Raw genomic sequence first — 15384 nt, 5'->3', positions numbered from 1 at the left:
TTAGCAGAATTAAGACATCTTTCTTCCCTTCATAGTTTCCAGTGCTTACATCTCATGAATTTCTACAATATTAAGTCGTATCGCTCATTAGGGATATTCTATTGATCGAAACTTTGGACTGAGTTTCTCCGATGATCTTATCAAAATCCCGTCTGCCGAAGTATTTGCATTTATCGCTTGGCACCCTTCACGCTCGTTGGCAGGCACCTCTCGAATGGCCCTTCACTTAGATTTACTTGCACGTGTCAAGAACAAACATTAATATGACGCATGGACTGCTGTGTTTATTCCAACGACTTTCCAATCAATACGCAGACGCCATTTTGGGAGCAGCTTGCTCCCAACGATTTTCTCTCCTCCTCGAGGAAGGGTCGAACCTCCTGGAGGACATTGTCGCTGCATCAGACCGTGCCGTCATCCTCGCATACATGAAACATGAGATGCCTTCACTCAGCTGAATGCTGTGCGTGTGTGTGAGGGGGTGGAGTTGAAGACTAATGCTTCTATCTTTCAATTTTCCCTCCCTCCGGGTGATTTGGAGACTCTGAGCCAAGAGATAAAATGAAGGAGACTTCACGACCGAATTACTACATCGCCCAGGGGGTGTTTGCCGGCTTTTCTATGGCGAGAAATAGTTTAAATCTCTTTAAGGTTCTTTGGAGTAGTTTGTTCCAAATAAGACAATGGGGCTGGACTTATTGGCGAACCTTTTGAACTGATATTTTTAAATATCAGTGTCCTCATTATCTTTTCAGATCTTTTGTTTCTCTACCTGCCTTTATCTCTTCAACTGCGTAACCTAATACATATTCAATTAGCGATTTTTCACGCTAACGACTCTAACTTAATTTCTCATAACCGCTATCATAGAAAGCGGTATTGGATTGGAATCTCATTGATAAAACTTGTTCTGTGCCTTTATGCCTACTACTGAGTTAGTTGGTTTGCAGTCCAGAAAACAAAACTCTCTTACTGCGGGAGAGAAATAGTGTCCCCAGCATAATCCTGCTGATATTATCGCTACTCGTTGCTAGGCAAGCAATTGGACCTAAGTAATCTGATTAAAAGGTCTTAGTAACTTTCGTTAGGGATTATGATGAGGGATTAGGGCGGGCTCGCAGTAATTGAACCAGAGAAGCACGCTTGTTTTAAGGTGTTCACCAACGTCGTTAACTGAGGGGAAAGACAGTTGGAGAAATAATACGTAAATATTGCTTTCTCCTTTAAACGACTGAGGTGACTTTATAAAGCAACCGAATCTCTCTTTAAATTCCACTAAATGAATAAAATCTGACGTTGAGTACTTATTGGCAGAGCGCAGATACTAAACACTATCTCCATGGAAATAGCGCATCTAGTAGAAACTGTCTCCATGACAACCAGTTTCATTGTTGATACAGCGCTTTTCCTTTGATCAAACGCCAGCAAATTTTTTTTTTTATACGAAATTGCTCCACTGTAGCTTCACAGGGGCACAACTCCATTACTTTAGGAGGCTTGTCTGAAGATGCTCGAACGAAGACAAATTTATATTTAAGAAAAAGTTGTTTTTAATGCGATTCCTTGAAATATAAACTTTTTATGCGATACTTTCCACTGTCTACTTGTACTTTCCCTATCTGAAGACCTCCACTCCTTATTGATAATATACTTTGTTGACATTTGTGCGTATAGTTTCCTTTACAGTTTCGCGTGTTTGAGGATAAGCCATCAGTTGTTTAAATAAACGAACAAATTTATCTGGAAGTACTGCCGAGAAGCCATTTCCGGTAAATTCTCGCACCGAGAAAGGAAAACAAACAGCAGCGGCCAACCGGCGCACGGTCAAAACTAACCCCAAACCAGCAGGTGTGGCGGTTCTTTTATCTGATGTAAGAAACGTGGCATCTTATGTATCGGGGAAACCTACAGTTACCGAACTCTGTGAAGCGTTTCGGAACTTCCTCCGTACATCGTTCCCATTGACGGAGGGGTCTAAGGGAGGCAGTGACGAAGAAGAAACAAGGGAGTCTTTAAGTCTGTCTCTTCTTCCCCGAGAGAGGAGCCACACTGCCTGCATCCGGGTCCTCCATTCTAACAATTCAGAGCATGCAGTAAATCACTCAGTCGTGTGTGTTCGGATGATGCACGTGGCGAGCCCGTTATTGTGGCGCGTTCTGTTCATGCTTGTCCATTGTAACGGGGGGGTGGGGAAGTGGAAGGACAGATGACGTCATTATTCGAAGAATTTCTACGTTCCTCCAGATTTCTTTATCTTCGTGTACCTCAGTTCGGACGTGCTCGGGGTGATTGACGGCTACTTTCAGAAAGAGCGAAACTCTACGGCAACGGGGCGCCCGCATGGACGGAGATAACTGGCGGGACTATAATAACGCAAGCCATGTTACATTGGCTCCTGGTTTTATCGATCACCATAAAAAAAAAACTTTGTCGGCAAGCTTTAAGGGGGGAAGATAGACCATTTTTAAGAGTATATATTACAGCCCTTCGAAGGTCATACGCAAATCGATGACCCTTCCTGTGCTGCGCTAGTAAGAACAACACTCTGACGAAATAAATTATCAATACACATTTGATAATTTAGGGTGGGGCGTCTGAGTTCCGGGGATATTGAATAATCAAAGGAGAGAGTATACTGTGTACTTTTAATCAGTTAGGCTTAGCGATTAAACTAATTCTGCATCTGCACGGGCAAGCAATTTTAATGCTTGCCTGACACCTACATGTACATATTGTCTTATGCGTATTAGGAGGAGGAAATACTTGTCTAGAGACTAGAATGTGCTAACGATCGTTGATGACAAATAATCCCTCAATTTCTGTTCGCGACAGATGTTCGGCACTGATTCATGATTGATAATTAAGAATGAGTGATGTGCTCTAGAACCTCTACTAATTGCCGATTGTTTGGAGCGCTATAATTTCCTCGTTAGCATCACGATAAGGGAATCCTTCATCGAATGATAACAAACTGATCTCTACCTACCCTGTAAACGCTACAAACGAGGTGGGTTAAGTGGCCGACTGTTAGGCATACAGTATTCTCATCAAAAGTGTGCGACAGAAAAGTATTATCGATGCAGATATATGACCCTCAGCTCGTGCTGTTCTTTGTCGTAATTATAATTAGTATCGAGTTCTCTGTTTACAAATAAAGTTAATCTCAATTTGGGATACAAAGTTTAAAATATCTGAAGAAGCTGTAATATTTATTCACCATTAGCCGGGAAGCATGAACCGTTCGTGTTATCTGTAATGGCAACAGTAAAATACACTTCGTTGATCCACCAAAAATGGATGCATTTTAATGTAATCACTGCTATTTCCTTTCTGAGCTACCGATTTTTATTCAGAGATCCAATTTACGACTATTCTAGTAATTCTACGCTTCTTGAATTTATAAGTTGGACATCGATCGATATGCGTTATATAATGACTGAACGATTTTTTTCTTAGGTGCCTAAAGGCATTGTAATGGAAGATTTCTCTCTTTTTGTAACTGGAGATGATGTGCAGCACTTTAGGATGCTGCACAAACACACATGTTGACTTTTACTTTGAATGCAACGTGCTCAGAGGCAGCTTTACGTTTTTATAGATAACTTTTAAATTAACTTTATGCTAATATCGTCTCCCGAGACTCGTAGTCGACTGAAGAGTGCTGATGTTTCCGTCTTCAGTAGTTAAGATTGATTTGCATTAAAATTGAGTGGTGTGTACATCAACGTCTGTTTCATGCTTGCGTGTTTGGCGAGGGGCAATTTTACTTTCTGCATGCTAACTGCCGGCTTGTTTTCGGAAATCTTGTTTCTTCATGTTTTCTCTGTTAAAAGCTTGAACCAACTTTGTTAATTGGAAGAAATTTACCGCTCCAAGACGAATTTCTCTGTTTGTGGGTTGGTGCTTTCGTATTCCAGAAAGGAATACGAAAGCGAGTTCAGGTGTTTCCATACTATTCTAGCTTTCTGGGTTGTTTCTCTCTCGACCCCGACCTGTTTCAGTCAATTTGAGATTGCTCTGTACCTTCTCGAGAATCAGATTCAAACAAAAGCACCTTTATTTTCGTGAGGAGGGCTTCTCCCCCCCCCATCCCTCTCGTATGTATTACTAAGCTGAATTTACGCAAGGCCACTGAAAAATATAATCCCTCAAGTAAATTGGAGTTTCCAGTAATGGAACCAATCACAAAATAAAAAATGCTCAGCTATGTTCTCCATCGGGCTTGCAGACTTTGAAGTTAAAAAGAAAGAATTAAGAATTTTAGTTGTTTTCTTACAAAAATAAACATTCACGGAAGACGTGATCATCTCCTTTACCACGAGCTACCTAGGTACAGAACTACGACAAATGGTGTATGGCAAACGTTAATCTGCAATTTATTAATTTTTAAAATGAGATATTGCCATGACAGTGTTTCAGAACTTACTACTTTTTTCTTCTTTTTAAATAAATGGCAAGTTTTAAATAACCCTTTGGCGATTCCAAGTGTTTAAAAGTAGTGCACTAAAAGGCACCTTTTGGTAAAGACAATTCTTTATGCTATGAGTATTAAGGCTATTACAGGTTACTTTGTAGTTTGAATTCCAGCGATTGCTAAAAGAAAAGGGAAAGTTCTACTTTTCATAATTTTTTTACTGTTATTCTGTTTATTGAAAGTATATTGGTTTAGTGAGAGACTTATTTATTAACAAGCTTTTACTGCTTAGGCAAACAGAAGAAAAGGAAATATCCGAAGTATTTGGTACATAAAATAAGAATATCCAGTCTATTTGATCTGTAATAACGATATTTCTTTAAAACAACAAAAGGCATTCCACACAATTTCTCTTGCACCCTAGATTGGGGGTTCAAGAGAAATTGTTTGGAACCATGGAATGGACTAGTGCCAGTTTTCCGATTTACGGAGCTCAGACATTGTGTTATATATATATATAAGAGAAATGGGGAAGACAAAATGTAAAAATGAGAGGAGGTAGTATAGTTAAAAGCATAAAAATAAAATACATTTTAAATGCAAGATCTAAGTATATTGTCGCATATCGAACAATGCTGGCGTCTCTTCAAGTGTCAACCACCAAAATTGCACGAAAAAATGTCAGTATAGTGTCCTCTGTTTCTGACATAAAGTACGTGCCATAGAAAAGTAAAATTAATAAGAAGAATTAAGGGAAAAGAGTAGGAAATACATTTAGAGTAGTACAAAGTAAAGATACAAGTAAAACGTGGGTATAAGGGAGGATATATAAAGCAGGCATGTAATTTACAGTTGACTCGATGGAGGAACAAAAGAAAAATATATTGGCAGCTAAATAATTAAATTAAAACAAACTATTAACATGGGAACGATTCCGGAGATGCAAGCAGCACGAGGTAGGAACATTCGTAAGTAGCACATGGTAGAGATATGTAATACTAAGGCTACATAATTTCACTAAGGCTAGTGAAAACTAAAGAAAAATTATGTAGGGTCAAAATGACCGTCGTAATAGTAGGATGGTCATTTTTGTATGTGGGGAGCAATTTATTCCCCCCCCCCCTCACCCCCAGGGTTATTTCGGCGTTATCTGACACGTGTAAACAGACAAGTTGCTGTCAGACAGTGAAAAATCAAAGAAGTGACTCATAGGAAAGTGAGCGTAGGATCGGAACTTTATTTTCAGTAGTAGAAACTTGAATTTTCCTTTAACTTGGAAATAAGAAAAGAATTTTTAACCAGCCAAACTTTTCTTAGCTGTACTCAGTGGCGGATTTAGCACTTAAGAGGCTCCAGGCGCAATTCAATTTTTAGGCCCCCCTCTAAATATTTTCGGTACCGTGTGCATTCTAAGCGCACGTTTTTACTATAGCACGCGCTCTAGATTTGGTGTTACGGTTTTAATCATTTTGGTTGCGCAATTCTTTCATACATACAAACTAATGTTTAAAAGAAAAAAGAAAAAAAATGACACAACTATCATCCCTCCCAAATCTAACATTAATACACGAAAACAACAAATCTCCAAACCAGTGTTCATGTGCATAATTAAAAGAAATTTATTGATTTTATAATTATTACTACTGGGGAACTGGCAGTCATCTGGTGTACCCACACAAATTAATTTCCTTAAATTTCCCAGTCCATTTTCTACATACACATTATTTGGCATAGCACATTATCAACTTTTTATTCCTTATAGATATAAATATATTAGGTTGACAGTCACCAGTTTGGGAAGCACTGTCGTAGACAACAGTAAAAACATTATTAAAAATAAAAATATCATGCAATCTTTAAACAAAGAACAGGATCTAGTGGAAATTTGACTCATTTTTGAAACGCGGCTGATAAAATGGTTTTCAAATAACGCGAGAAAAAAAAATAATTCCCAATAATCACTGGCTATAAATGTCACGCCTCGTCAAACAATTCAGTTTTGATAAATACATAAACAATTACAGATACTTAACTTGATAACAAAACAAAAATACTCCTACATTAAAACACCAAACTCTAGTAATTTGTAACAGATTCGTGAGTGAAATGTTAGTTCCGAAAGCTATTAAAAAAGACGATGCTCCGTTACATGTGAGCCAGCTCAGTAATGATTTCAGAGGCTTTAAAAGACTACTGCGCTTGTTTATTGGTTCCCAATTAGTTGCGAATAATTTTGAACTGTCTCCGCGAACAAATCTAATATCGTTTCTTGAGCAATATCGTCACAGGGTTCTTCACTCGTGGAATTACCTCCACTAAGAAAAAAAAACTGAAAGTGTTTAATTTAAGCATTAATGATAATATGTATTCTACTTTAGATTGCATAGATATTTCATATACTGTAATATGTAGGGATATTCGCATAAGAGTTTACTAACTTCTCATATTAAATTATAGTTTTATTCAGTAACGGTAATAAAGATGAGTGTAAAAATTTAAAATGAAACAATTTTATTTTTTTTTTTGAGGCCCCTCGATTTAAGAGGCCCCCGGCCGCACGCCTCGTGCGCCTGTGCGGAAATCCGCCACTGGCTGTACTGTCAAGTTTGATGTCTTTTTGAACTCTAAATATATCTGTAGACATTGTACCTGTACAACAGTTCCACATGCACGAGCTCTGACACGCTACTCCTGAAGTTGACTGGCAATAAGGTGTAAATTACAAATATATATACAATTAAGGTAATTTTGAATTAAAAAAAACATTATCTGTTTTTTTCCCTATAAAAAGTACTCAAAAATTTGAATCCAAAATATATATTTTTGAAATTTATGGAGAATTTAAATAAATATATTGCTTTTAAACCATATTAAAAATTCTTAAATGATTCATATTAATCAGTTTTTTTGTTTTATCCTAAGTATTATCCGAAAATTTACGAACAAAAAATAAATACTTTCTTTTTCAGTCTTACGTCAGCTGTGCTTTGGGTCTCGAGTCTGTCGGCTACACCATGATGTGCATGGGGGCGATGAACACAGTGGGAGCTCTGGCAGTCCACCAGTTCTCCAAACACATCAAACGACCGATCATCATGGCTGCAGGGCTGATATTCCACGCTGGCCTGCTGATGGTATTGTGGCTTTGGAGACCGGTCAGAGATGATGTGGCAGTGTTTTACGTGATTGCTGCTGGATGGGGATTGTGCAACGCCATTTGGGAGACACTCACCATGAGTAAGTAAAAATTAAAACTGAATTTGTTGTATCGCGAGAGACACGCGAGCGCTGTCGTATAATGTCGAGAAAAATAGCGTGTAAATTTGCCCTACGGACAGATCATCCGTGAATTTGCAATTGCACAAATTTGCTCAATAAAGTACTCGTTTTCTAAATTGATTTGCTCTGGAAACAGCCATTTTCTGAATTTAAAGTTCTTATCCGTTTACGAGTTTCCGGAATTTCTACAACCGACGCTGAGGGTTACTTCGTTTTTTGGCTAATCGCTTTTCTTTCGTCACTAGGGATAATCCTCAATCTCTTCCACTTTAAATTTTTTAAAATACTAATAACTTTATAAACCATTCAAATAATTGATATTTCAGCCAATGCTTTGAAGTAAGTTATACCGAAAATTAAAACGATCTTGTGAACAAAACATAAATATGCTGGAAAATACCTGAATATGAAGAGTCTAACTAATATACCGAGTACCTCATTATGGTTAAGGTATATTGAACGATGCTAGCCATTGAAAATGTGCCATTCAGTGCAGTATTCTATTAATAATTGGCATTTAGAAGTGTGCATCTAATTTATTTATATATATCAATACATATTTGTTTTTCTCATGACAGCTTCAGCACATTATTTTGGCTCATGACACATGTCTGACTGCTGATTTGGTCATATACGAGCTTTCTTTTCTATTAGCTTTATACATAGATGAGAGAGAGAGAAGCTCGAGGAAAGACAAAACAGGAAGCAAAAGATTGATGGAAGCAGAGAGCGAGGGATAATGAAACGTTTTCTCTATTCCATTCGAAGTAGAAAACAAACACTTTGTACTTTATACTTAATCTGATGAAATATCGGCTTGCTGGTCCACTTTGACTTCTTTCTAGTAGCTAACGTTACGGATCTCTCTCTCCATATAACTCACCGGTAGGAGACAAGAGTGATGTACAAAAAACTGAAATCGCCCTTTCCGAAGTAACCCTCACCTTGTGAGATTGTAATCCTGTTTGCGCGCCTCTTCTGGTGAAACAAACCCCGGCTGACATCGGATCAGCCTAAGAATCAAACAAATGTAAAATCCTTACTCTGGTCCATGCGCGGCGTTAGGAGAAGACAAAGCAACCTTTTTTTTTTATTTCATCCCAGATACTTCCCCAGGTGATTTCATCTCTCTTCTCCTGGGTGTTGAGAGTCGAAGGAAAAAACATGCGACTGTCAGGGTACTCTATACTCTACTTTCTTTAAAACTTCACCGAGAAAGCCCTTCTATAATGGTTGGCATCCTTCAAGGAACAAACCGACCAACAAACTTTGAAACTTTTGTTTGCTGAGCCTGCATTCTCTCTCTCTCTCTCTCTCTCTGAAAACCGTTTTGCCTAACTTGTCCTTTACAGCAGAGATGCGAGAAGTAGTGTGTGTGTACATTTCGGATCTTCAGACACGACATGAATCTTCCATTACAGCAGAGAACTTTGCTTCGGGTTAAAAAGAAGATCGGGATGATTTCTCCGGCACTTGTAATAGGTACTTTATCCATGCTTTCGTACATCTCTACCGTTCCAAGGACTTAAGATAAGTTGAAGAATAAAGTAAGATTTATTTGGGAACATCATTGCTAAACTGCTTCTTAACCCCCTGGCTCTCATAGCCTTATTTCTCGGTGAGTCCCCCGCCCCCGGCAGCCTAAATTGCTGAGAGTAATAAACTCTTGCAAAGCAAATTTGTTCGTTCCCCCTTTTTTTAAAGGATGAGGGAACAATAGATAAGAGCATTCTCCACTTACCAAGCTTGTTCTGTTGTCAAATAAATTCACGCAAATCTTAAAAGAGAAGGAAACCATGTAATGATCCGCCACCCAAGTATTCTAACTTAACCATCACTGTATTTACTCTATACTTCCCTCTTTGTATTTTGTGTTCTTCAGTGTCTTCGTTGTTTATTTATATACCTTGCCTTCACTAGGCATAGAGTGAACATGCCCGTTCTTCTGTTATTAATGTACAGTATTTCGTACATAATACTTTACGCCTCACTCAAGTACTAATATTAAGAAGGCTTCTAGTAGTAGTCTTTAATGGTATTTCTCGTCTGTTCTCTTTCAGGGGGTGGGCTTATTCATTACCTTAATGACCCATGAGTACATAATGCAGCTTTCGAGCGAGTTTCTGGCCCATTGATTTTCATTTCGCCGGGCTAATTGTATTTCATGTTCAATTTCTTCTTGGCATTTAATCCCTTCGATATTGAAATGCTTCCAGAATGAGAAAGAAATAGTGTGGTTGTAATTGAATTATTTTTCCCATAATGCGGCAGACATCCCCCATTCTTTTATAAGAGGATTCTTAGGAACTTCACCGATACAAAGGAAAGACGCCTTCAGTAAAATTACGTCACAAATCTTATTATAAAACTGTTTGTAAGATAAACAATTCATTTAGTATATTAGAGCAAATAGAAATCCAAAATTGCCGAACCTCATTGTTTTAATTCTTCGAAGATAAGTATCCAGTTATGATTTTAATACTTGTATGATTTTTAGAATTGGTGCCAAAAAGGATTACAACCATAAAACCTACTCGCTCTTTAATTGATGCTCTAATATTTTGGTAGGGCAGTGCGTGCGTATGCTTCATACACGAATTCGATTGTTGGGGCCTGTGACAATTGTCTTTACAAGCACTGCTTACAGAAGTTGTGCACCAATTTTAAAGTAACGCGCGTCTGACGTAGTTGCTTGTATAAAATCAAAAATGTTTGGAAGTGACAAATAATATTAACAATCTTCTTTTTGTTTTTTGAGAGCTTATGTGACCTGTCTGCTCTTTTCTCAGATACGCAAATATCCTTCTGTTGCAATGTAGTTTTTTCTTCGTGTTCGTTAAGACTTCCAAGTCAACATCTAGGAACCCGGCATTGACCATCCTAAGCTTGGCTAACACAAGGCAGTTCCGAGAAAAATAAACAAAATGCAGCCTTTCAAATGTTTTTTTTCTTTCTCTTTTTTGAAGCCATCCAGAGTTCTTGGCTGCTCATAATCCTATTTGCTTCTCGAAAAGGTTTCGATACAGTCAGACAGAACTAAGAGCCATCCTCCTAGGACGGAAGCTAATGTATCCTTCAGTTTCGGAGCTGTTTCCGGGTATACGGTCGTGTAAGCTCGTAGTGATAAGTAACAAACTGCATATAGGCGTTTTTTTTTTTCTTTCTTTCTTTCTTAAAAGGTAAGGAAGACTCACAAAATGCGAAATACTCTGGGAGTTTAGGATGTTTATTAGACGTGTACAGTGCATAGAGGACAAAGCTAGTCGATACGTACGATGGATGTTTGAGTGATTCCAACAGCATTTTTGAAAGGCCTGAATCGTGTGGGCTTGCGTCACCATGAAAGCAGGATGACTCCTATCAGTTGTGCCGGTCGCTTGCGTTTGATGATGAGGCGGTTCAAATTTCAAAATACAGTTTCAGAGATAAAGCTCATGCTAGATTCTTAAAACTCTAAAAGAATATAACCAACAGTGGTCGGGGGAAAAAAGTTGCCATAACTTTTCCTGCAGAAATCCTGGACGGGAGGAAGTTTTCCATCCATCACTAGTTGATAGGGAAAAGATTTTAAGAAAAATATCATGGACTAAGTGACGGAAAGATAAAAGAGAAGAATATTCACTGGTCTACAAATCAAGATGCTAATGGAAGGCAGTTCTTTCGCCGATCTTCAGAACATGGGGAAAAATTTCACCAGGACATTTCTTGCACAGAAAACCAGCATGAAGGCGAGTGGAGTTTTAACATACTTGCCAAATATGAGGGGAAAACGTAAAAGCGAAATCAGTGTTCAAAACATTTTAAGCTCATAACAATTCACGTTTTGTTAAAGCCCTGTTAAATAATTTGTTAATAAACTAGTAAAAAAAGGTTAATTTTTTCAAAAACCAGACACGATGGCAAATTTTTATCATACTCCTGTTCAATACTACAAAACACATAGGATAACATATTTTATTATAAGATAGATAAACAAAAATTTAAATCTGTTGGCTAGTATAATTATCAGAGGAGCAGTCTATCCTTTTTTTTTTTTTTCTCTTTCGAAATAAGAGTACCGCATTGGAATTGTCTACGCGACTGATCTTAAGATGGATTAATTAAATTCTCTCTCTTAATATAATCCCATACCCACCACATCCTTAAGTTCATCTTGATGAGATCCTAACAGAGCATTTTTTTCTCTTTTATAGCTTTCATCGCTACCACCTACACGGACGACTGGCAGGCACCTTTCGCCGCTTACTTCATGACGCAAGCCATCGGACTAACGGTGTCTTTTGGTTACAGCTTCTACCTTTGCAATGAGATCAAGATCTACGTGCTGGCAGGTGTTCTTCTGGTGGCTATTGTACCGTACAGCATCCTGGAATTTCGACTCCATCAACAACATAAACTGCAGGAGAGAACCGCCACGTTGTGATCTGCCAGTGCTTCAATATGAAGGACTGTATGTTGACAGCTGTGTTATTTGGGATCTACTGAGATCCCGTCCGTTGGATGCGATTGTGGGCGTACACTTGGATCCCTTCACGCACGCGATGGCATTCCTCCATAAACATCCAATTCATTACGCGATTACTGAATTTCTGATAAAATTTCTAGTCTCATTACCAGTTTGTGTCACAATATTAAGATGATGCAGATCAACTTTTGATAGAACACAAGAACCCGACGACCCCAATTTTAGAAACCAAATGACTTGACTTCTACAAAAATAAACCGCAGCAGAGGACACATCAATACGGATGTAGACAGACCATCATTCAAAACTTAGAATACTTCAGTCCAATTTCCAAACCCGAATTAAATACCATTTCTGCCAGATATAACCCCAATGACCCTACTCATCAACTCAAGATGGAAACATGGCACTTGCACAGAATGACGAATATGATTTATAACCTTCCAAAAAAAGTCATTTTTAAATCTGGAACGCTTTATGGCAAAGGCTGCCCACATAATGATGGAAGATCATTTGCAGGACGGTAGTCATTTAAGACTGAAGAACATAATACCTATTTCATTGATTTTTATGTGACGTACGATAGAAAATTTGTATTCCTTGGTATGTTGATTAGGACAAAAACGCATCATTAGAAGGCGCGCTAGCAAATGAAAAGGACTTGCACAAACTCATCTTCAACCTGTGATGTCAATTCTAGTCACACTGCTTCAATTTATGCGCAGTGTCTCTTAGGTGATGTAGAATTATGTAGTCTGTATTTGTCACGTGATGTTGCTACTCGATGTTGTTATATCTTAGCACCGTTTCTATTTCAGGAACAAGCAGGCATACAAACGCAAGGGTGAGATGTCTCGAGCGTAAACAGTTAGGTAGACATTCGCGATGTTAAAGGATTTAAATACGGTATAAAATGCACTTCTTTCTGAGTCTCTCTCTACCAATTCCATCCCTCCCGTACAGGCATTTAAAGTTTTCTCTCGCTGTCTTTCTCTTTTTTAAAGATAAACGCGGCATCTTTAAGCATAGACACAGATTTGGAGGCAGAGTTACTCGTAAGGGAAGCTACTATCGCAACCATCCGAAATAGACGAAGTGCGACGTTTAGAGCATTCTTTTCAGACTTCAGCCTCACGCGGCTTCGAAAAGCGGATGTCATGCATTTGTAGGAAAGTGAAAGCGGATTATACAGGTGAAAGCGAAAAACAGAATCCGCCCATTTCCTTTTCTCTTAACAACGGATGGATTTGCTATAAAGAATTCAGAGAAATGCATTAGCTTGGCTTGTTACGCCACGAATTCGGACCAAATAATCCGATTCCACGTTTTCAATAATTAAATTCTCCGCAGGATGTCTTTAACTCGCGCCGTATTGCAACACTTTTCGGTTGTTCTACATAAGCTTCTTAACTTCGGATTTTCTTAGTGTTTTCCTTTCGTTATGTATAACGTATTTGGGTGTTTCATTATGATTGACTGTTTCTTTTCTGGTCCTCAAAAATATCTGAAGGCAAAGGTCAAAGGTGGGGGGGGGGGTTATTCTCCTGCATTTATTTCTTTTCCCTTCACGCATTTTTCGAGAGCATGCTTGACTTTCCGTGCGCCGGAACCCTCTCGCTGATAAATGTAGGCGATCAGAGCTGTTGGAACGAAGAGTGTGTCTCTTGTCTGACACGGGATAAATTAAGTGGACAACTGGAAGCGACAGGTGCTTTATCAGCCCCCTCTTCCTGCGTGTAATCGCTATGGATGGCGCTTAGAGAAAGGATTCTTGAACCACTTGGAGTTCGCAATCGCGTGGAAATCCATTTTCTGGTCGTGGCTCCAGTTTTTGCTTAAAATCTGTTGGTCCAAATTATTTCTAGCGTACGTAATCCTCAATATAGCAATGTCCAACTGTGTGTAAGAAATACCGAAGTAGATGGAGAGACAATTTGATAAATTTAACTTAATTTCTCTTAAAGGTCTTGAAGTTTGTGTAAACGACGCTGAACGATCCTCTCAGCCTCTTTCGTGTAGAAATTTAGGGAAAAAAAAAAAGAATCGAGGTCTATAAAACCAGGATCAGAGCGTATCTTTAAAAGGAAAGGTACGGTAACCATAGCAACAGAAAGTGTCTTTTCAGTAGATGGAGAGAACATCACTTGAGATAAATGCGATGCGCACCATGAAATAACTTCTATTTCAGATGGAGCTGTTTTTATCGTTCGCAATACACCGAGGATTCTTCCGTTGCAGCAGGGGTTACATAAGAGATGTTCAGTTAATCTTCGATTTGTGAAAACCTCCAACATTGCCGACTTTTCTATCGAAAACATTCCCGTGTTGTGGGTTTCCAGTTTAAACCTCCCTCGTGACTACGTAATCTCTTCTTACGGAAATATCGACTGATATCCCGAAGATGGAAGAGCTGTGATCTCTCCAAAATGGGTAATTATCTCTGCATCGCTTTACGGTGGTATTCATGTCAATTACAGCTGATCTTTGAAATTAATCGAATCCACATCAACAGCCTCATTCAGGAATTAATGCTCAACTGGACTCTGCATGTCTGTGGTAACGAAACCAGCAGTACTTAAGTTGATTGTACTTTTTCTTCTTTAATATAATCGCTGATAATAAGGGTTATCCACCGACTTCATGTTTTATATTGTGGTGTAAATGATTGCAAATAACACCTTATTTTTGCAAAAAACCTGAATATTCTATTTCTTTGTTCTTCAAACATTCTGTTATATTAAATGTATCAAATAACAGAATATGTAGCTTATTCGCTACTTAGTTCTACATGTTCTGTAATAGTTCTCGTTGTGACATCACTGTTAGACGTTTTATAAATCCATGACTTTTGTCTGTTTTGTTATTGTTGTTTACATGTTCAGCTTGATCAAAAAAAAAAAAAAGCACGCATCGTGTTACTTTTTGTTGTTCAGAACAGTTAAAAATTTGCATATTTTGTTCCATTTATTTGTTTTTCGAAAACATTCCGATGAAAATTAAACTTTATAGTGTTTTTAGCAAAGCTTTTCAAAATACATTCGTTGGACGCTTCGACGTAATAAAATGTGATGCACTGTGATAAATATGTAATAGGAACTCTTTCCTTGCTAATCTCAATTAAAACTATTCAAAATGATAGTTAGCATCGCGGCATAATATATTTGCATCTGCAAAGCGTTGCCCAGGTAACCACTGACACGCAAGAGCAACGTGATCTTACTGAAAA

At 38.3% G+C, this 15384-nt stretch overlaps 1 protein-coding gene across 2 annotated transcripts in view; it reads left to right on the top strand.

Annotated features, from left to right (window-relative positions):
* Positions 1–15048, top strand: part of LOC150086021 (N-acetylglucosamine transporter UNC93A-like) — a 189182-nt gene extending 174134 nt beyond the window's left edge. For both annotated transcript variants that reach the window (XM_090374338.1, XM_090374337.1), the window contains exons 3-4: positions 7384–7651; positions 11887–15048. In XM_090374338.1, the coding sequence (XP_090230464.1) occupies positions 7384–7651; positions 11887–12116 (498 nt within the window). In that variant the 3' untranslated portion in view covers positions 12117–15048. The remainder of the gene's footprint in view (positions 1–7383; positions 7652–11886) is intronic.
* The last annotated feature ends 336 nt before the right edge of the window (positions 15049–15384 follow it).

This window comes from Mastigoproctus giganteus, chromosome 5, assembly GCF_048544385.1.
Source record: "Mastigoproctus giganteus isolate SK-2022 chromosome 5, ASM4854438v1, whole genome shotgun sequence".
Taxonomy (NCBI): Eukaryota; Metazoa; Arthropoda; class Arachnida; order Uropygi; family Thelyphonidae; genus Mastigoproctus; species Mastigoproctus giganteus.
This window is presented reverse-complemented; position numbering and strand designations above follow the sequence as displayed.